This window comes from Mustelus asterias, chromosome 9 (assembly GCF_964213995.1).
Source record: "Mustelus asterias chromosome 9, sMusAst1.hap1.1, whole genome shotgun sequence".
Lineage (NCBI taxonomy): Eukaryota > Metazoa > Chordata > Chondrichthyes > Carcharhiniformes > Triakidae > Mustelus > Mustelus asterias.
In genome coordinates this window covers 9,682,714-9,704,819 of record NC_135809.1, presented here as the reverse complement: position 1 = coordinate 9,704,819, position 22,106 = coordinate 9,682,714, and the positions used below count along the sequence as shown (strand labels likewise).

General features: G+C 40.7%; 2 protein-coding genes across 5 annotated transcripts; one reads left to right on the top strand and one right to left on the bottom strand.

The window, feature by feature from the left end:
• The first annotated feature begins 109 nt into the window (after positions 1 to 109).
• On the top strand, positions 110 to 11,102 carry uqcc6 (ubiquinol-cytochrome c reductase complex assembly factor 6). Of its 4 annotated transcripts, XM_078219657.1 has the most exons (4): positions 110 to 138; positions 256 to 409; positions 7,337 to 7,486; positions 10,311 to 11,102. In XM_078219657.1, exons 3-4 carry the CDS (start codon positions 7,379 to 7,381, stop codon positions 10,404 to 10,406), a joined length of 204 nt encoding a protein of 67 aa, XP_078075783.1. In that variant the 5' UTR covers positions 110 to 138; positions 256 to 409; positions 7,337 to 7,378; the 3' UTR covers positions 10,407 to 11,102. The 4 variants fall into 4 exon arrangements, with proteins under 4 accessions (XP_078075783.1, XP_078075785.1, XP_078075782.1 ...); XM_078219659.1 differs by lacking the exons at positions 110 to 138; positions 256 to 409 and adding an exon at positions 159 to 227; XM_078219656.1 differs by lacking the exon at positions 110 to 138 and having other exon boundaries at positions 159 to 409.
• A 2,428-nt stretch (positions 11,103 to 13,530) lies between these two features.
• On the bottom strand, positions 13,531 to 21,937 carry hsp90b1 (heat shock protein 90, beta (grp94), member 1). Its single transcript, XM_078219654.1, has 16 exons — positions 21,725 to 21,937; positions 21,199 to 21,315; positions 20,378 to 20,709; positions 20,038 to 20,149; positions 19,847 to 19,960; positions 19,141 to 19,257; positions 18,835 to 18,972; positions 18,334 to 18,411; positions 17,989 to 18,054; positions 17,459 to 17,728; positions 17,060 to 17,305; positions 14,984 to 15,120; positions 14,613 to 14,691; positions 14,146 to 14,301; positions 13,904 to 13,996; positions 13,531 to 13,806 (listed from the first exon to the last, which is right to left on the bottom strand). Exons 1-16 carry the CDS (start codon positions 21,788 to 21,790, stop codon positions 13,777 to 13,779), a joined length of 2,151 nt encoding a protein of 716 aa, XP_078075780.1. The 5' UTR covers positions 21,791 to 21,937; the 3' UTR covers positions 13,531 to 13,776.
• Positions 21,938 to 22,106: the final 169 nt, after the last annotated feature.

Genomic DNA, 22,106 nt, shown 5'->3' with positions numbered 1-22,106 from the left:
CATTTCCCAATCAGTGATTGAAACTTCACTTACTGTGATGGAGGTAACAATATTCACATTTAGTGTTTTGTGTTTCCCCCCCTCTTGCAATATTGGTATAACCCGGTTTGAACTGGGCTGGGGGTTCCATTGCTAACGGTCGGTGTGTGTGAGGTGGCGCGAGAGAGTCCGGAGGGCAAGGGGGTAGTGTGGTCAGTGCAGGGGTGAGGAGGCCGGGTTAATGACTGGTCAGTAACGCATTCCTTTATTTTAAAGCTGGCTCTGGTCAAGGAAGGAAGCGGCACCCCGGGGCTGTTTCCGGAGGGTGGAACCAATGTTCGCGCAGCGCAGTGAGGGGACGTTTGCGAGTGAAGCACATCCGCCTCCCTGCGCAGGCTGGAGGTTAAAGCACTGGAGGAGCGGCAGGAGGGTGAGTGTGAATGGGGTGAGTGCGAGTGGGGCTGGGAGAGGGTAAACACCTTGCCTGAATGGAAGCTGTGCTTCAAAAGGAGGTAATTTAACCCCTGGAGCCTGTTCCAGCTTTTTAGTGACTGGGAATTCTGAAGAAATCTGTGTACCCAGAGAGTCACTCACCTGAGAAGGAGCAGCGCTCCGTAAGCTAGTGGCTTTTGCTACCAAATAAACCTGTCAGACTTTAACCAGGTGTTGTGAGACTCCTTACTGTGTTTACCCCAGTCCAACGCCGGCATCTCCACATCATACCCAGAGAGTATCTTGTAAATTGAGTCTGTATCTATATAGGCCCTGTTTGTGAACACAGCTCCTCACTCACCTGATGAAGGAGCAGCGCTCCGAAAGCTTGTGCTACCAAATAAACCTGTTGGACTTTAACCTGGTGTTGTGAGACTCCTTACCCAGAGAGTGATAAGCATGTGGAACTGGCTAATGGGGATAAGGTGAATGAATGGTGGAGATAGATCTAAGGGGAGGCGAGAGCAGCATATGAGGGAAAAAGAGAGCCTGGAATCCACTGCCTGGAAGTAGGTTCCATTGAGACTTTCAAGAGGGTGTTAGATCAGGGTTTCCCAAACTTTTCCAGCCACTGAACCCTTTTGACCTCCAAAGAGCACTGAAGGAACATTCTTATTGTGAAGAGCCAGACCACTCGGGTGCAAAAGCCTAATTTATAAAAGTGTTTTGATTTATTATTGTTATATGTATTAATATGCAGTATTGTTTCTTGTAGGCATAAGGCATATCATTCATAGAGAAGGAGAGAGCGCAGAATGTAGTGTTACAATCATAGCTGGGGTGTAGAGAAAGATCAACTTAATGCGAGATAGGTCCATCCAAAAGTCTGACAGCAACAGGGTAGAAGTTGTTCTTGAGTCAGTTGGTACATGACCTCAGACTTTTGTATCTTTTTCCCGATGGAAGAAGGTGGAAGAGAGAATGTCTGGGGTGCATGGGGTCTTTAATTATGCTGGCTGCTTTGCTGGGGCAGTGGGAAGTGTAGACAGTCAATGGATGGGAGGCTGGTTTGCGTGATGGATTGGGCTACTCGCTACCTTTTGTCGTTTCTTGCGGTCTTCGGCAGAGCAGGAGCCATACCAAGTTGTGATACAACCAGAAAGAATGCTTTCTATGGTGCATCTGTAAAAGTTGGTGAGAGTCATAGCTGACATGCCAAATTTCCTTAGTCTTCTGAGAAAGTAGAGGCATTGGTGGGCTTTCTTAACTATAGTGTTGGCATGGGGGGACCAGGACAGGTTGTTGGTGTTCTGGACACCTAAAAACTTGAAGTTTTCGACCGTTTCTATTTCGTTCCCATTGATGTAGACAGGGACATGTTCTCCACTACGTTTCCTGAAGTCAATGACTGTCTCCTTCATTTTGTTGATGTTGAGGGGGTGATTATTTTCGTCGCACCAGTTCACCAGATTCTCTATCTTATTCCTGCACTCTGTCTCGTTATTGCTTGAGATCCGACCCACAATGGTGGTGTCATCAGCAAACTTGAAAATTGAATTGGAGGGGAATTTGGCCACGCTGTCATACATGTATAAGGAGCATAGTAGGGGGATGAGAATACAGCTTTATGGGGCACTGGTGTTGAGGATGATCGTGGAGGTGTTATTGCTTATCCTTACTGATTGTGTGGTCTGTGGGTTAGGAAGTTCAGGATCCAGTCGTAAAGGGAGGAACTGAGGTCCAGGCCATGGAGTTTGGAGATGAGTTTCGTAGGAATAATGATGTTGAAGGCTGAGCTGTTGTCAATAAATAGAAGTCTGACGCAGGTATCTTTGTTATCTAGGTGTTCCAGGGTTGAGTGCAGGCTAGGGAGATGGCATCTGCTGTGGACCTGTTGCAGTGGTAGGTGAACTGTAATGGATCCAGGCAATCCGGGAGGCTGGAATTGATTTGTGCTATGACTAATCTTTCAAAGCACTTCATAATGATGGATGTCAGAGCCACTGGACGATAGTCATTAAGGCACGCTGCTTGGCTTTTTGTTGATACTGGGATGATGGTCGTCTTCTTGAAGCAGATAGGGACCTCAGATTGTTGTAAAGAGAGGTTGAAGATGTCTGCGAATACCCCTGCCAGTTGAACCGTGCAGGATCCGAGTGCTCGTCTGGGTATCCCATCCATGTCTTCATCTTGTAGCCTGTTATGTCTTGCGGGCTTTGCCATAGTCGGCCGGGGTCTGTGTGGCTAGTCTGGGACTCAAGTTTGGTCCGGTATTGTCTTTTGGCATCTTTGAAAGATCTCCGTAGATCATATCTGCCTTTCTTGTACAGATCAGGTTCGCCTGACTTGAACGCCTCACGCCTAGACTTCAGCAAGCAGTGGATATTCCTGTTCATCCATGGTTTCTGGTTGGGAAACACGCAGATTCGCTTCTTTGGCACAATTTATTTCTTATATATATATATATGTTTATTTTTAATTAAAAAGTTCTCTTGCTCAAAAAGTGTACTTGAGTCTTATCTTTGTTAGTTTTAGTGGGAGGGGTGTCACTGCTCCTTTGGTTCAAATGGGAAGAGAGCTGCTGGATTCTCATGTTCGACACACTCCTCTCACACATGCACTCTCTCATATCTCTGTCTCACATTCTCATCTTAGTCATCACTTGTACACTCGTGTGTGGCTCTCAGTGCCAGGGACCCGAATTTGATTTCAGCCTTGGGTGACTGTGTGGAGTTAGCATGTTCTCCATGTCTGTGTGGGTTTCCTCTGCGTGTCCCAGTTTCCTCCCACACTTCAAAGATGTGCAGGTTAGGTGGATTGAGATCAATGGACTTTCCCATTCTCCGCCCCTTTCCCGGTCTGATTCCCGTGGTAGGCAGAGTGGTAAAATTCCAGCCTCTGCCTCCAACACCTTTCACAGAAATATGGCACAGGACGAGGCCATTTGGCCCATCATGTCTGCCCCAGTCCTCCAAACAAACATCAATGCTATTTTCCTGCCAATTAACTTGCCCCCTTAGTGTCCAAAGATGTGCAGATTAGCGTGGTAAATATGTGGGTTGTGGGGATAGGTGAGAAGGTAGGCCTGGGTAAGATGCTCTGTCAGGAGAGTTGATGCAGACTCGATGGGCCAAACTGCCTCCTTTTACACTGTAGGGATTCTATATACTCATATTTCGAACATACTCTCGTCTCGCATTCACGTACTCTAATCCCTCACAAAAAAACAGAAAATGCTTGAAAATCTCAGCAGGTCTGACAGCATCTGTAGTTTGTGTAATGTCTCCACTTGGACACCCCCCCCCCCCCCCCCCCCCAAAGTATCAATCTGGTAAATGAACATTACATTCCCTCCAAGGCCAAATTATCCCCAGCTTCATCAGCAATTCAATTAGATGGTATGTAACTCAGTCTCGCGGATACAAGAGTTAAGGAGTTGCCCTTCCCTTGCCATAGAATTCACAATATAGGGATGGATTGTTTGGTCCAACCAGTCTGTGCAGCTGTGCTCTTTTCTCTTAATAAACTGAAACTATTGCAGTTGCTATAAACACTCAGCAGATCAGATAGACTTTGTGAAAAGGATAAGTTAACAAAATGCTCAGGAGGTTACAAGCAGCTAACTAATTAATTGGCTGTGAAGTATATCTTGAGGAATGTGCTATGTCAATTCCAGTCCACTCGTTTATCACACCTACCCGAATAATATAATTTTCTGTGTTCCGAATGTTCTAACACGTTTTATGAAAGAATCCCAAATTAACTTTTTTCAAAACTATCAAAAATGAAAGAAAAGCAGCTATTTCCTATCTTGTTTTTCTAATTGTAAGATTGCTTGGCATCTGCCCAAGGGGGAAGTTATGCAGCTGGCTATCTAGAGAAACTTCCAGCTGTATAATCTCAGCTATCCTCCTGATATATCATTCTGTCCACAGGAAACATGTGACCAAGTGTTCTCTCTCGAACAGGCTGAAATAGCAGCTAAGTGTAGTCATGCCTCAGACATCAGATTACCAGTGCACAATATCCCAGGCGATCTTAAAAATTCGGAGTAGACCTGCACCTATTTCATATGTATGACCCCTCACGTTTGATTTGATATATTGTCACATGTATTAGCATACAGTGAAAAGTATTGTTTCTTGCGCGCTATACGGACAAAGCATACCGTTCATAGAGAAAGAAAGTAAAAGGTGTAGAAAGTACTGTTACAGTCATAGCTAGGGTGTAGAGAAAGATCAACTTAATGCAAGGTAAGTCCATTCAAAAGTCTGATGTCAGCAGGGAAGAAGCTGTTCTTGAGTCGGTTGGTACGTGACCTCAGACTTTTGTATCTTTTTCCCGATGGAAGAAGGTGGAAGAGAGAATGCCCGGGGTGCGTGGGGTCCTTAATTATGCTGGCTGCTTTTCCAAGGCAGCGGAAAGCGTCTGCTATTCAACAATGTCACTCATGGCTGTGCATCTACCACAGCTCTACTTTGCTGCCCAATCTCCATATCTCTTGATTCCTTTAAGAATTCAAAATCTACCCATAAAGTCGTAAATATCCAACAACTGAGTATCCACAACTCTCGTGGGTGGGGAATTTGAAAGATTCCTCGCCCTCCGAGTGAAGAGTAAAAAAAATAGTATATGCTTTTGTTTTGCACATATTCTGAAGTTTGTTCTGCTATGTATGCTTGTGCCCAATCCTAGAGCTACACGTTTTTTAGAAGATAAAATTACATCTGAAACAATTTTTTTTTCATGCTTTCATAGGATATGAGCAAGATTGGCAAGGCAACACCTTTGCTGCCTGTTCTTGGTTGCCCTCAAAGACATTGCCTTCTTGAACTGCTGCAGTCCATGTGGCGCCGTACAGTGCTGTTAGGAAAGGGATGCAATTTTATAACTTAAAAATGTATCATGGGTATAATTCTGAGTAAAAAATCTAGTTGAGTTGTACTTCAAGTAATTAGCAGATTATCTATTAAAATTTTGCCGTTGTTGCATCTTAAACTCTCACTGAGGATTTGTTCAGTCAAAAACGTGTGTTAGAAGCAGGTTCTCATGTCGCCATGCTTTACGTACATTAGCCAACATTTTAAAATTAAAGATTATTTATTAGTCACATGTAGACTTACATTAATACTGCAGTGAAGTTACTGTTAAAATCCCCCAGTCACCACACTCTGGCGCCAGTTCGGGTACACTGAGGGCAAATTTAGCATAGCCAATGCACCTAACTAACACATATTTTGGTCTGTGGGATGAAACTGGAGCACCCGGAGGAAAGCCACATTTGAAAGACATGGGGAGAACGTGCAAATTCCACACAGACAGTGACCCAAGCCTGGGAATCGAACCCAGATCCCTGGCGCTGTGAGGCAGCAGCGCCGGCCACTGTGCCACCGTGCTGCCCTTTTTAGAAGAAACAATTGACACTTGTGGCAAAACTTATGTTTTGTTACCAGCCACCAAATCGCATGCATAGCAATGCAGTTCATATGCCTTCAAGATAAGTCTAGAAAAACACTAGCAAAAAAACTCAAAAGTGCAATCTGAATCAGTTCAGCTGTTTGCACAATACACTGTGGTACAGCGGAAAATCTTAGATTCTAGAACCAAAACGTTAATGTCATGAAAGGGATCTTGGAAATAAAAGAAATAATGTAAGTAGAAATTGGTGAAGTAGTCTGGAATTAGACCTGGAGTAGGAACAAGAGTGGGAATATTTAACTTAAGAACAATCTCTAATAAATATCTATAAACAAGAACATTTGCATATAGTTTATTGGCTATGAAAAAGCATTCAGTTGTCTTTTTCACCAAGTGCCAATGACATGTTACTGAAATGTGACATTGACAATAAAGATGTGAGATTTATCCAGAGCCTGTATTAGAACCAAACAGTGAACATCAAACTGGAAGATGGATAACAAGACATGTTTTGAGCGACGGGAGTAGTACGATGAATCTGTGTACTGTCATCAAAATTATTCAACCTAAACACACAACAAGATATACTTCTAAGACTAAAAAATGGAGGCAAGAACCTAACAAACTTGTGCACTGACAACACACTACTAAATCAGAAAAGGCTACACAAAATATAGAACAAGTAAAATTTTGAAGTTGAGAACATGGATGGAGCATGAACACCCAAAAGACCAAAACAGTGATAGACAGAAAGAATACATTAGAAGAAATGAGAGTGAAGATTGAAGTGAATGGTGGCATACTGGAACAAGTTTGTCTATTTAGGACAAGTGATAACTGAAGATAGTAGATACAATGCTGAAAGTCAGAAGCAGGATAGAGAGAGCCAGAAGTAATTTTATGAAGCTAAAGAAATGTGTTAACAAGAAAAAAACTCAAACTCAAGATGCCACATTCTGTCCACTTTCCCATATGTTTCAGAAATCTGGAGAATAAATAAAGATGCATGAAGAAAATAGAGGCCTTTGAAACAAGGATGCTCAAACAAATGCTTAAAAGTTGATATTGCAGACCATAAAATAAATTGTAAGAACAAAAAGAACTCTTAAAAAGTTATATCCAGAAGAGAAAACGTCAGTATTTCAGCCATTTGATCAGAGCTGAAAAACTACAGAGATCCCTCCTAAAGGGCAATCATGGTACGATGGACTTCGTCAAAGAACGGTTGCAGATGGGCTGCAATGGATGTGAGGATGATGCAAGACAAATGAGCATGATATTCCAAGATGACAGACCCCCCTGGTAGGGGTAACTACAAGCAACAGTGGGAAGATTTTAAATGCACTTTACTGTATCCAAATTAATATGCTTTGATCAGAATATTCAATTTCTGAAATCTTGTCAGTTCACTTTACAGTACAAATTGTGAAAAGTTAACTGCTTTGGTGATTCATGATTGCAGTTGTTTTCACTTAATATTTAATGATGTCCCACGTTTGTTTTACAGTCAACAATACTGCGAGTTAGGAGACTATTTTAGCAAATAAAGATGCCAGCAGGGGTGTCCTGGTCTCGTTATCTGAAGATGCTGGGGTCAAGCATTCTCGCAATGTTTGCAGGAGCAGAAGTAGTACACAGGTACTACAGACCAGATTTGGTGAGTGAGAAATCTTGTACAATTAGTTACCTCCCTAATCCTCACCATTGATGTCCCCTTGCTGGGAAAGGGTAGATTGGCAACATGACTTCAGGTTTATGGTAATATGACTCTTTTGTAAACTACCAACACACCCTCTTTTGGAATTGGTGATTTGATTGCACTGCTTTACAAAGTCACTTAAAAGAGCGATGGTGACACAGTGGCTAGCACTGCTGCCTCACAGCGCTAGGGATCTGGGTTCAATTTCAGCCTTGGGTGACTGTGTGGAGTTTGCATGTTCTCCTCGTGTCTGCATGGGTTTCCTCCGAGTGCTCCCATTTTCCCCTCACACTCCAAAGATGTGCAGGTTAGATTGGCCATGCTAAATTAACCCTTAGTTTCAGTGGGATTAATAAACACGTGGGGCTACGGGGATAAAGCCCGGGTGGGATTGTTGTCGATGCAGGCTAGATGAGCCGAATGGCGGTTTCCTGCACGGTAGGGATTCTATGATTCTGCACACCCTGCATGGGAACTTTCCAGGCATCTGCCGTTTTACCACCAGGATATGAAAATTAAGGGCTGATTATTGCATTGAACTTTAATCAGTGTTTGTTTTCTCTAAGCACATAGCTGAAATGTGGCATAAAGACACGTGAGCCACATCTCTCCATTCTAATTAAAATATTTTTTCCACATTAATGTGGAAATCAATGGAAAATGACACTGCACAAATTCGGATGTAATGCTTTTTTCCCCGTCTTGTAAATGTTCCTACCTCTGCCTTTCCACATCTCGCACGCTAGTATTAATGTATTTTGTTTCTTTATACATTTTAATCTTTATCATTTTTATTAAAAGGTGTAGTGTATTTTATTTATCCATCCTACATTTTGGTTGTTACATCTTTTTCAAAACTACAATTTTTTCACACCAGTGGTTGGTTGGTTCAAATTCTGAATTAATAAAGACTTGCCAAACACAGCTGAAGATGTCAATGTGGTCGATAAACCAAATAAAGGAAACAGTGAAATTTCTAAGTTTTTTTTTTGGCCAACAGTTTTACAAAATAAGCTGAGGATTTACTGGAAACAATGTTTGTAGTATTAAGAGTTATCAAGAAAATGAGTGAACTTTTGTATACAAATACCATTTTATGTAAACCATCAAGGTATGAATCAAGTTAAAGCTTTAATTTTATCAACTTTCCTTGTGACTGAAGTACACATTTTAGTTAACAAATTACAGTACCCTAAGGTTGAACATACGTAGATAGGTTGAAGCAGTGATTACAGAAGGACTTAGACTCTCTTTGTATTTATATTGCATTTTAGAGTTACAACAGTTGCATGAGCAAAATAAAATCCAGCACATTCTTGACTTGTTGCTCAGATTTGATGGGAGGTCCTGATAAAAATCCTGTATTAATGAAATAAAAACAGAAAATGCTGGAAAAACTCAGCAGGTCTGGCATGTTAGCATTTCCAGTCTGTATCACACTCAAGCTTTCATAGAATCCCTACAATGCAGAAGGAGGCCATTTGGCCCATCGAGTCTGCACCGTCAACAATCCCACCTAGGCCCTATCCCCATAACTCCACATATTTACCCCGCTATTCCCTCTAACCTACCCATCCCAGTTCACTAAGGGGCAATTTAGCATAGCCAATGCACCTAACCTGCACATCTTTGGACTGTGGGAGGAAACCGGAACACCTGGAGGAAACACACGCAGACACGGGGAGAATGTGCAAACTCCATACAGACTATGACCCAAGCTGGGAATTGAACCCAGGTCCCTGGAGCTGTGAGGCAGCTGTGCTAACCACCGTGCTGCCCCTGATAATGTGCCCACTTCCTTTCCTCAAGGTAGTCTGAGTTGCTGTGGTAATATACACTTTCACATGCATGTTGTCTGGAGCTATGGATGGTAATGGTGGAGACTCCAAATGTCTTGCCACCAGATAGCTGACCAGGAATCTCTCCTGCTTACCATTGGTATTTGTTGGATCTCAAACGCACTTCCTTTGACCTTCAATTAATTTGAGGTTATCCACTTTGGTAGTAATAAATGGAAGACAGATTATTACTTGAATAGGTGTAAATTGAGAGGGGTAGATACTCAGAGACCTTTGAGTCTTTGTGCATCGGTTGCTGAAAGCGCACTGGTATAGCAAGCAGTAAAGAAGGCAAATGGTATGTTGGCCTTCATAGCAAGAGGATTTGAGTACAGGTATATTTTGTTGCAATTGTATAGGGTGTTGGTGAGGCCACACCTGGAGTCCTTATCAGAGGATGTCCTTGCTATGATAGGGAGTATGGCGAAGGTTTACCAGGGTGATTCCTGGGATGGCAGGTCTGTCATGAGGAGAGAGACTAAGTCAGTTAGGATTATATTCACTGGAGTTTAGAAGAGTGAGAGGGGATCTCATAGAACCTTAAAATTCTAACAGGGTTAGACAAGGTAGATTCAGAATGTTCCCAATGGTAGGGGCAGTCCAGAACTAGGGGTCATAATTTGAGGATAAGAGGGTAAACCTTTTAAAACTGAGGGGAAACCTCTTCACCCAGAGAGTGGTAAATCTATGGAATGCACTACCACAGAATGTAGTTGAGGCCAAAACATCTCAGCTACTGGCTCAGGGGCAGGGACTGTAAAAGACCTCAAAGCTTGTAGCAGTGATGAGCCCTCCATTCAGTGGGCTGCAAGATTGAATGCAGGCATGTTTACTAACTATGTTAAGTTATAGAAAATGCTTTATCATTTATATTAGAACCATCAACTTCATTTTGAACTTTCCTGTTTGACAAAAGTAATGATTCCAATTTTCTGTTCTTTTAGAGTATACCAGAAATTCCACCTAAACCAGGCGAGCTTAAAACAGAACTGCTGGGTTTGAAAGACAGAGCACAGACTCATAATTCTGAAAAACATTGAAGTGGAATAGAAGATTCAATTTTTCCATAAAGTATATGGGTCAGCTATGATCTAACTTAATTTGCTTATAGATGACAGATCTATATTTAAAAACATGGGCATTATGTTCTACAATCTCAACGGTAGACTTTTTCCCTACATTTACTTTGTCTTTACTGGGATCTTTAGTTAATGTTGGTGATGTAGCCATTTCCGGAGGTAAAACAGGTTAATTAAACTGGTAATTCTTCCACTGGCACATACCCATTTACAATAATTTAATGTTCCTGCTGTTAGAAGTAAAAGCATTTTGCAAGTCATGTTTGGCTTTGACCTTCTAATGTAAGCCTGGCTTATCAAGTGCAAATGGGGTTTATGTCTATTCAAGATTAATTTGACTTTGCAATGAGAAACTTTTCTTTGCAACACTGTACAATGGAAGGAAAATGCCCAAATCAAACCAGAAAATGGTTTGTCCATTAAATCATAGAATCCTGCAGGAGGTCATTTGGCCTATCGAGCCTGCACCAAACAATCCCACCCAGGCCCTATCCCTGTATTTACCCTAATCCCCCTGACACTAAGGGCAATTTAGCATAGCCAATCAACCCAACTTCAAGTTATTATTTTCATATTGAAATGTCTAACTTGGGAAAGATCTGTTTTGGTCAGGCAAGTCATTGTGCAAAATATTACAAATAAATTGGAAGTGAATTTGTGAGCTTGCTTCATTTCAGATGTTAAATCACTACTGGTTCCATTTGTAGTCATGCTTGGTTATAGCACTTACTGGACATCAGTTGTCACGATTCCTCGGAGGACAGTATTCACGGGGGAGGTGCCGGATGATTGGAGGGTGGCTCATGTTCAAAAAAGGTTCCAAAAGAAATCTGGGAAATTATAGGCCAGTAAGTTTGACGTCGGTGGTGGGCAAGTTATTGGAAGGTGTGATAAGGGATAGACAGGGACTTATTAGGGAGAGTCAACATGGCTTTGTGCGTGGTAGGTCATGTTTGACAAATCTATTAGAGTTTTTCCGAGGAGGTTACCAGGAAAGTGGATGAAGGGAAGGCGGTGGATGTTGTCTACCTGGCTTTCAGCAAGGCCTTTGACAAGGTCCCTCATGGGAGGTTAGTTAGGTTCAGTCGCTAGGTATACATGGGGCAGTAGTAAATTGGATTAGACACTGGCTCAACGGAAGAAGCCAGAGAGTGGTTGTGGAGGATTGCTTCTCTGAGTGGAGGCCTGTGACTAGTGGTGTGTTGCAGGGATCGGTGTTGGGTCCATTGTTGTTTGTCATCTATATCAATGATCTGGATGATAATGTGATAAATTGGATCAGCAAGTTTGCTGATGATACAAAGATTGGAGGTGTAGTGGACAGTGAGAAAGGTTTTCAAAGCTTGCAGAGGGATTTGGACCAACTAGAAAAATGGCAAATGGAATTTAACGCAGATAAGTGTGAGATATTGCACTTTGGAAGGACAAACCAAAGAAGAACATACAGGGTAAATGGTAGGACTCTGAACAGAGGGAGCTGGGAATACATGTACAGAATTCCCTAAAAGTGACGTCACAGGTGGATAGGGTTGTAAAGAGTGCCGTTGGTACATTGGCCTTTATAATTCAGAGTATCGAGTATAAAAGTTGGAGTGTTATGGTAAGGTTATACAAGGCATTGATGAGGCTGAATTTAGAGTATTGTGTACAGTTTTGGTCACCTAGTTACAGGAAAGATGTAAATAAGGTTGAGTGCAGAGAAGGTTCACAAGGATGTTGCCGGGACTTGAGAAGATGATTTAGAGAGATTGAATAGGTTGGGACTTTATTCCCTGGAGCGTAGAATGAGGGGAAATTTGATAAGAGGTATATAAGATTTTGATGGGTATAGATACAGTGAATGTAAGCAGGCTTTTTCCACTGAGGCTAGGGGAGAAAAAAACCAGAGGGCATGGGTTAAGGGTGAAAGGAGAAAAGTTTAAAGGGAATATTAGGAGGGGGGTTCTTCATGCAGAGTGTGGTGTGAGTGTGGAATGAGCTACCGGATAAAGTGGTAAATGCAGGGTCACAACATTTAAGAAAAACTTGGGACAGGTTCATGGATGAGCAGGGTGTGGAGGGATGTGGGACTAGGCAAAAAATGGTTCAGCACAGACAAGGAGGGCTAAAAGGCCTGTTTGAGCTGTAATTTTCTATGGTTCTATGACTATTCAGCTTGTGAAATAGCATCTCAGCAAAGCAGCTAGATCAATAAGTTGACACTCTGGCTGTCACCATGATTAAGCTTTGTGGGTGCCTTGATGGCTCAAATGGGTGGGTTTTGACCCTACAACTTGTGCATTCCCAAAGAATTTAAGAAACTGCGAAGCTGGCAACTTGCAGGATTCTAGTTAAATCAGGTTAAAATTAACATCTACTTCTGAAGATTAGAATGCTAGAGGGAAAGGTTAAAAGTGTACTAATTTTGAAGATGGGCAATAAATTACCAGCCAGTGACACCCATGTCACACTCTAAAAAAATTAATCTAGCCAGCCAAGAAAAACAACAGAGGAGGAGTTGCGGTCCCTTCTAGCAACATCCAGAGCTAGTTTTAGATAGCTAGTGCAGTGAACACTTGATGATCTTCAGGGAAGGGATTTACAAAACAGGTGTGATAGAGCCTTTGTCCAGTTTGTCCCAAAAAGGCAGCACACAGTCGAGTGAAAAGGAACATTCTGAACAATATCCTCACCCTCGCAAAGTGATTACAAGCCATACAGGATTAGATTTAGAGGCAGACTCCCAAGAGTGGCAAGGCTGCAATTATATTCATTACTGGATGTATTAGGCCAAACACTATGTCTATTACAGTGCCTATGCCACTATCCCAGTTTCCAGACACCATAGCCTTCAGCTGCCTTCCAGGCAGCATCCCAGACCCTGTGATATATCACCAATTTAGGCCTCCTACATTGACCATTATGCCCCTCCCATCCACTCCATCTCCTCTCAGCCTCCTGTTCCAAGGCAAACAACCCAAGCCTATTCAATCTCATTTCTGTAATTCCAGTCCTGGCAACATCCCTGTAAATTTGCATCTTCTCACAAACTAAATTAGATTTCATGCACCAACTGTTTAATACAAAATACAAAGACAAGCTTGAACAAGTTTGTGGAAAAGGTTTATTATGGTTTACATGACAAGTTTTTCACAAGAAAGTCATTTTAAATATTACAAATTTACAGTCATTTCACTTTAAGGAATGCAAGTAACATACAAAACTCCTTTGCCCTCCCAGACCTTTAATAGGGATAAGTGAATTGTTTGTTCAACATCCTGTTCAATGGTTTCTTGTCCCAGTATTTTACACCTCCCCGTTCATTCAATGCAAATGGTAGTCTCCCAATTCCTTATAATTCATCCTTTATATCTGTGGATTCCTGGAAGTTGGTGGGGAAAGAGAAAGAGAAATTTGTGACTCCATCTACTGAATGTGGTTCTTGAATTATAGGATATGTGCAGGATTTAAATACCCACCTCAGTTTGTTTTTCTTCTGTTTCTTCATCTTCCTCAACATCTTTTGCCTCATCTTCAACCTCTTCTTCTGCAAATTCTTCATATTCATCAACCTAAAAAAGTACAATTTAGTTTCATTAGTCCACTTCAAATTAGCAGGACTTTCACAATACATGAAAGATTTTTTCAAAACAACCCAAATTCTAGAGGTTTTGATCTAAACTGGTTTAAACAGAACATGTACATAAATCCAATGATGTACCTGTGCATCGAGGTCTACGTTCATGCTTAGACGAAGCATTCTTTCAATTCTATCACCATATGCCTTTGTGTCTGGTAACAGGTAACCTGAACGTAATGTGGCAGTCTCAAACAATACCACAGCAAGGTCTGTAGCAGTCTGATCATCCTCATTTTCCTACAAAGACAATAGCTTTACATTAGCCTGCAGCTCAGGACTTTGTAAAACACTGGCCAAGAATATCAGACTTCCTTCCCAAAGGGGAGCTTTCCCATCACCACAATTAGTGCTAACCCAGGAATTAAATTGTACATTTGCAACAAATGTTGAGATGGCTCACTAATGGTACACTATTGGTAAAGCTGTTTAATATTTGCATTTCTTACATCTGCTCATCTCATTGAAGCAATTGAATAAGTTTAATAGCCACAGTACAAAACCTCATTGAGGAACTCCCTGAAACAGTTTTTTTAAAAAAAAAAACTTACCTTAACTCGCTTCAATATCTCTTTAATCAAAGGATGTCTTGGATTAACTTCAAATGTCTTCTTTTGACCAGAATAGTAACTGTAAGAATTTATAGGATTGATTAGAATAGAATGCACCAATCTAATCTAAGCCATTCCTTCTTGCACCAACACACACTCCATTGGCATTTGGAAGCACAGCCCCATTTCAGCTAGCTGCTGAACTATATTCCACAAGCTATCAGTTGTGCTCATTCTGCAGTTTGTAGGTTACAGCATAACCTTTGATTTAGCAACAAGAATGGGAGGAAATTAAAAATGTGCACTGTAAAGGCAAAGTACAATTCTTCACCATGTTAAAGGCATGTCGTCATTTTAAAACTCTTACTTACTTTGTGGAAATATCTTTTCCAGTTTGGTAGGCCTGAGCCTTCATGATTCTTTCCATATTACCAGACCACCCATACTGGCTAGCCACAAGAGCACTAGGAGAATCTGTGAGTCGCTGGGACAGTATGGCCTTTTCAATCTTAAAAATAAAATACAAGGTTAAAATTTTCCATCTGCCCGAAAGTGGATCCAGTCTGTCCTTCCAAATAAAACGGATTAAGATACCAAAGTAACATGGATGAAGGGGCTTTTGGATGGTGTCTCAAGAGTTATTATGCAAAGTAATCATTCATGGTGTAGGCTGAATTTTGAGTCATCAATCCTCTATCCGTACCAACACCAAGAAGTGGGTCATTTAAGTTGGCAAGATGTGACAAAAGGAGTGTCACAGAATCAGTGCTGGGCCCGAGCCATACACAATTTATCAATGACTTGGATGAAGGATCAAAGGTACAGTTAAATTTACTGACAAAGAGATAGGAAAGTTAGTTGTCAGGAGGTAGAGTGTCTGCAAAGGGATGAGCAAACATCTCAGATGAGTGTATGTGGGTAAAGGTGAACCTATTCTGTTCTTTGCCAAGTAAAACATTTAGAGATTGTAGAGGTAGAGGATCTAGATATAATGATTAGGAAGGCAAATAGAATGTCGTCAAGTATATTCCATTCCCCTTGCAACAAAAAGCAGGGATTTTGTATAGGTGCTAGTGAGATCACAGCTACAGTTGTAGTTTCCATCTCCTTAACAGTTCAGAGAAGGTTCATTTTGAGAAAAAGTTGGACCTGAATCCACTAAAGATCCCGAGGGGGCTTGATAAGGTGGACAGTTTAAGTTATTAGAATAGGTGGGGAATGGGAGTTGAGGCCAGCAAGCTCAAGAGGGTTGGCTTACATCTGCTCCCAATTTCTAGGCATCCTCATTTGGTGCTGTCCTGATTTATTAAATCAGGCCTTCAGTTGTTGCTTATTAGCATAGTGTTCTTTGGAAATTTGAAAAAGCTCTTCTTCCCTTCCCCAGAATCATATACTTATACACACAAGCAGCAAGTTCAGGTTGACTTTAGGAATGCATTGAGTCATCCTTCTGACATGTACATCTACAGAAAAGTTCTGCAAGTTAGGTTTGTTATACACTGCAAACAAACAAATGAAATACAGTATGTTACTGCATGGATAGAAAGCAAAGAGTTGGCAATAAATGGGTCATTTTCTGATTGGCAGTCTGACTAGTGGGGTTCCATAGGGATCTGCCAGGACCCCAACTGTTCACATTATATATTAATGATTTGGAAGGGGGAACTGAATGTATTATCTCCAGATTTGCAGATAAAGTTGGGTGGGAGGGTGAGCTGCAAGGAGGACGCAGAGATGCTTCAGTGTGATTTGGACAGGCTGTGTTTGAGCATATGCAGTAATGTGGATAAATGAGGTTATCCATTTTGGTAGCAATAAGTTAACATGTAAATTGAGGGGTAGATACTCAGACATTGGTGTCCTCATGCATCAGTCACTGAAAGCAAGCGTGCAGGTACAGCAGGCAGTAAATGGTATGTTGGTCTTCATAGCACAAGGATTTGAGTATGGGACACTTTGCTGCAATTGTATAGGGTGCTGGTGAGGCCACACCTGGAGTATTGCAGTTTTGGTTTCCCAGACTGATTTGTGGGATGGCAGATCTGTCATACAAGGAGTCAGTTAGGATTATATTCATTGGGAGTCAAGAGTGAGAAGGGATCTCTTACAAAATGTGAACAGAGTAGAGTAGATTCAGAAACAATGTTCCAATGGTGGGGGGAGTCCAAAACTAAGGATCATAGTTTGAGGATAAGGGGTAAACCTTTAAGAACTGAGGGAAGAAATTTCTTCCCCAGAGGGTGGTGAAATATGTGGAATTCACTACCACAAAGTAGTTGAAGCAGAAATTAGATATAGCTCTTGGGGCTCAAGGGATACAGGCCGGGGGGGGCGGTGGGAAGATTAAAGTATTGAATGCAATCATCTATGCTCAAAATAAGTGGTGTAGGCCAAATAGCCTACTCCTGCTTCTAGTTTCTATGTATTTCTTTGTGTACCAATCATACTTTATCTTTTAGTGCTTTGTCCTTTAGCCAGGTTAAGAGTGGCTCGTATTCCTTCTCCATTGCTTCATGTTTTTCTTTAGCCTTTTCACTTTCATCAAATTTCAGCCCTTCTTTAGCAACATTCTGGAACCGCTTTCCATCAAATTCAGGCAAAGCTTGGATACAATATTCATCTACAGGCTCTGTCAGATACAACACTTCATAACCTTTCTTCAGAAGTCGTTCAACGAAGGGAGAAGATTCAGCCTGTAAAACAAAAACAGTATCTAATTACTTGCCATACTTCAAACCAAAACTCATAGTAACACGCCCCATTTTGTTCAGCATAGTAGCATTATGCACTTAGCAAAAGGAAGAGTCCCCCACAGTTTATCATCCAAGCACAATCTGCCACCTCACCTCTTGTCTGTTTGCTCCAGCCATGAAGTAGATTTTATCTTGCTTATCCTTCATTCTTTCCAAGTACTGCTCTAAACTAGTCTGCTTGGATTCATGGTGAGAGGACTGGAAGCGCAGCAATTTGGCCAAACGTGTTCTATTGGAGTGATCCTCAATTACACCCAACTTGATGTTGGTCCCAAATTCCTTCCAGAATGAATCTTCGTACTTCTCTTCTGCAATCTTTTTGATCATGTCCAGAGTTTTGCGTACTAGTTTCTTTCTAATGACCTATTTGGTGGATAATTAGGAAAATTAGAAATTCAATGTAGCAAACAAGTTTCGACACCAGAACTATTATAAGTTGGATTTTCTCTAGATATGCAAATTATTCAGCACTGGGGGAAAGAGTCAATATCAAGCCACACAAGGGCAGACTAGAGCTCAAAAGTCAGTTATACTGAAAGACATTCAAATGTTACTAATCATTAAGAATTAAGGGCATAAGATATTCAGCAATACTCCAGCTTTGATAGATGAATACAATGTACCTTTAACAGTTTGTGCTGTTGTAAAGTCTCACGGGATACATTCAGTGGTAGATCATCAGAATCCACCTGCAAAAACATGTTCATGTTAAGTACTAAAATAGCTAAATTAGCATTATGCTGAGGTTGACCTAAAATATTGAAAAATTCTGTTTGCTTTATTTTACATTGCCAGAATGGCTTTCAAAATTGATTTTGCTGTACATGAAGATTCTGAATTATTTCATATATTTGGGCAATGGCAGTGATTACTTTGCCTGCAAAGTTCAGGCATTACATACTTCCTTTGTAAGCGAGCGAGACACCATGTGCATGCAGTAAAATGCAAATTTAAAAATGATTACTTACTACACCCTTGATGAAATTCAGATATTTTGGCATCATGTCATGGAAATCATCTGTGATGAACACTCTACGAACAAACAACTACAACAAAGAAGCTTAGATTAATCGTTAAAGTCTACCAGTTCATTAGTTAGAAATGCATTTCACAGCAGAACAGAGATGTGCTTATAAGCTGGTAATCATGCAAGGAACTATCTTTGTATTCTGAAAGGTTTTATTCTTGCTATATAGCAGTGAAATTTGAATCAACCCCTATGGAAGAACAAACTGGTGGTTCACAAAAGCAGGACTGAAACTTTCCTCAGACATGGTGTTAGTTGGATCCAATGTTTCTAGTTAACATGCAGGAAACTACCTGCAAATGTTCCTTTCCCATTGACAAGGGTGGATGCAAGTTAGGGCAATAAGTATCTAGTTCTAGTAGTAATTCTGGCATAGTTAAAGTTGCTACGTTAAGCACTTGAAGGCAATATTTCTAATGATTTTTAAAAAACCTTAGTATACCTTAATAAAGTCAGATTTCTTTGATCCATATTCATCAAATAAACCACGGGGTGCAGTTTTAGGCACAAACAGGATGGACTTGAATGTGACTTCCCCTTCAGCAGTGAAGTGGATGTGTGCTATTGGTTCATCAGAATCCTGGAAAAGAGAAAAGTCTTTGTAAATACACAAGGGAAACTACATTACAGTCATGCACCAGCATAAATGTTAGTACAGCATTCATTATGGCTCACTCATTCCAGAACAGTCACTAACAGGCTACAAAAGTTGGGAACAGACAATCTTAAAGACTAATTTTTTTAAAACCTTTGAGAAGGTCTTGTAGAAAGCAGTGTATTCTTCTTCTTCTATTTCTTTGGTTGGTCTCTGCCAGATTGGTTTAATGTCATTCATCAGCTCCCAATCCCAAACTGTCTTCTCAACCTGCAAGAATTGAGAATTAAAAATCAGCCCAGGAACAAGACAGCACACCTATATAGTTAGCCCCCCCACCCACCCACCCACCAAACCTGATCTGGCACTCAAATTGTGTCACGATTTTGCATCTACACGTCCTCAGTTGCACAATTTATGACAATCTTGGCTTTCAAACAGATTTGATCCAGCCTCAGCTTTTGGGAGATAAATCAGGCCGACTGTGGGGAACAGTGCTTTGGCATTCCTGAAAAATCTAGTTCTAAGATTAGGTCCATTTTCTCTGGCATATCCTATTAGATGAAATAGCAGTGGATGAAAATTTTTAAACATCCCTCCTGAAAAGGTGATGTCTTTGTACCAGTCTACTAGACTTTAGTGATTTCTGCACTTGGACCCACAAAAAGCACTCCACGAAATCTCTGGTTTCTAGCATTAGAAAATATAGTAATTATTCCTATTTACAATGCCACCTAATTAGTACACTTGGATATTTAGTTTTATTTCCAAGTCATCTTATACTGAAGTCCCAAGTCCAAATTGCTGGGAGACATGTCTCCAGCTTCCTAACCAGTTATCTAACAGAAAATGTTCATACCTTCTTAGTTTTGGCCTTCTTTTCTTCATCTTCCTCTTCAACTGCAGCCTCATCATCAGTTTCCTCCTTTTCCTTAGCTTCCTCCTCATCCATTGGTTCTTCTACAGTTTCTGTCTATTAAGAGAAGCTTTTATTATATTTAGAAATTAGTTGAGTTCACTCAACTGTTCAAGTTTATATATTTCACTGACCTTACTACTCCAGATATAGATGGGAAAGTTAATGAATTGGGAGTATTTCTTGATTAGATTTTTGATGGTGTCCAGTTCAAGGTAGTCAGATGCCTCTTCCTTCAAGACTAACCTAAAGTAAACAGAACATAGAAAATTTAGACTATTCCAAACATTTGATTTTGTAAATCAGTATTGACCCCTTTATAGCATTAATTACCCCAACACATTTTAATGATTGTTAGCCAACAGCTGCAAGCTCTTTACAAATACTGCCAACCAGCCAAATGTTCCCCTCCCACTTAGATCAAGGAACACTGTTCTAAGCCCAGACTATTTGAACGCGCAAGGTTTAACTTACGTGATAGTAGTGCCACGTCCTAGTGTATTTCCTCGTGGATCCTCTATTATTGAAAATTCATTGGAGTCAGATTCCCAGATGTGCTGTGTGCCATTGTTGTGCTTAGATGTTACAATGACCTTATCTGCTACCAAGAAAGCAGAGTAGAATCCAACACCAAACTGACCAATTAGCTCAGAGGAAGACTGGTCATCACTTTGCATTTCTGTCAGTTTATTTAAGAATTCACTTGTTCCAGATTTTGCAATTGTGCCAAGATTTTTGATCAGTTCATCCTTAGTCATGCCAATGCCTGTATCAGTGACATGTAGCATGTTCTTCTCTTTGTCAGCCTGAGGGAAAAAACAAAATCAAGCATAAACATTCCATCACCAAACTATTATTGTATTCTCATTTGTATAAACAGATAATCCAGATTTGTTCCATCATATTGAAATATCACACAAACCACAATGTGCACAATATCTAAATTAAATGTAGTCGCTATTAGAACAAATTTAGACTTCGTAGGCAGGTGTGAACTATATTAGGGGTAGGAAGATAACTTTGTCAAGTTAACAGCAGTTTCAGCACACATAACCAATTCTACAATTGGAGTGTGTGTTTGCAGGTATTCATCCACAAAAGTGGTAGAACAAAGAACCAAATCCTGAACTGACTCAAACTCACCAAATGTTATGACAGGCATCATGATATCTCAGCTAGCACCCCTGCCAATCTGTATTGTGTATGGTGTCTAATGCCTGACCAAGTCCTGAATAGTGATCAGTTAGTCTAGCAGCATTTTACTACATTTCAAAGACAAATGAATGAAAACAAACCTTGATCTTAATGGTCATCTCTTCTGTAGCATGTAGTGCGGTATCATTTGTTAGAGATATCAATCTGATCTTGTCCAGAGCATCAGAAGCATTAGAAATCAGTTCACGCAGAAATATCTGATAACAATAAACATCAAATTAACATCCTGCAGCCAAATATATATACACTGGTATTTGTGATCTTTACCTTGCTACCTAACTGAGAACTTCAAATGGCAGTAATCAGTGGTTCTAACACAATCAATCATGTTTTATGAGAACACCACATACAATTACCATGAAATAATGGGCACAAGCCAATGGTTGGCATCACCAACAGTATTTGTGGATCAGTCTTTCCCTTGCATCCATAATAGATTGTAATAGATTATGCAGCCAGTTACTGAATGTTGAACATTCAACACTTCTAAATGCTTTGGTACAGCAAAAGTGCCAGATTTAGAAAGTCAAGAGCATCATTAGGGCAAATGTCTCAGAATCAACTCGAGTACAAAACAGCGGGGTGAAGCTTTTCAAAGCAACTTACCTCCTTGTTCTTGTACAGAGAATTAATGATCAACTTCATCATCCTGTTAACTTCTGCTTGGAACATAAACTTTTCAGCCTTTTCCCTGATTTCTTTAACTTGAGCAGGATTCAGTCCATCTAATTGAATAGCTTCTTCCTCCCTACCAACAAAAAAGGCAAAAGGGATGGGTGTTAGGCTGTTAGCAACATCAGTGGCTCAATTCATGTAACACTGTCTAAGAGGAGAATGTTTTTCTTCCTGTAAAAAATACAGGGAGAAAAACCAGAGCTCCTGGAATTGTGAGCATCCACACAACTTTTCGCTGCAACCCTCTTCAATTCCACTATTTGCACCTTGGTCTATTTAGAGTTTGGCCAAGTGTATTGCATACAATGCGAGC

Coding starts and splice junctions, on each gene's coding strand:
- hsp90b1 (XM_078219654.1), bottom strand. CDS start 21,790: ATGTTCCAAGCAGAAGTTAACAGGATGATGAAGTTGATCATTAATTCT. Junction 17,306..17,458: donor CTGGAGCAAACAGACAAGAG/GTGAGGTGGCAG, acceptor TTTGTTTTACAG/GCTGAATCTTCTCCCTTCGT. Junction 15,121..17,059: donor ACAAAGCACTAAAAGATAAA/GTATGATTGGTA, acceptor TTTATTTTTAAG/ATTGAAAAGGCCATACTGTC.
- uqcc6 (XM_078219657.1), top strand. CDS start 7,379: ATGCCAGCAGGGGTGTCCTGGTCTCGTTATCTGAAGATGCTGGGGTCA. Junction 7,487..10,310: donor GGTACTACAGACCAGATTTG/GTGAGTGAGAAA, acceptor CTGTTCTTTTAG/AGTATACCAGAAATTCCACC.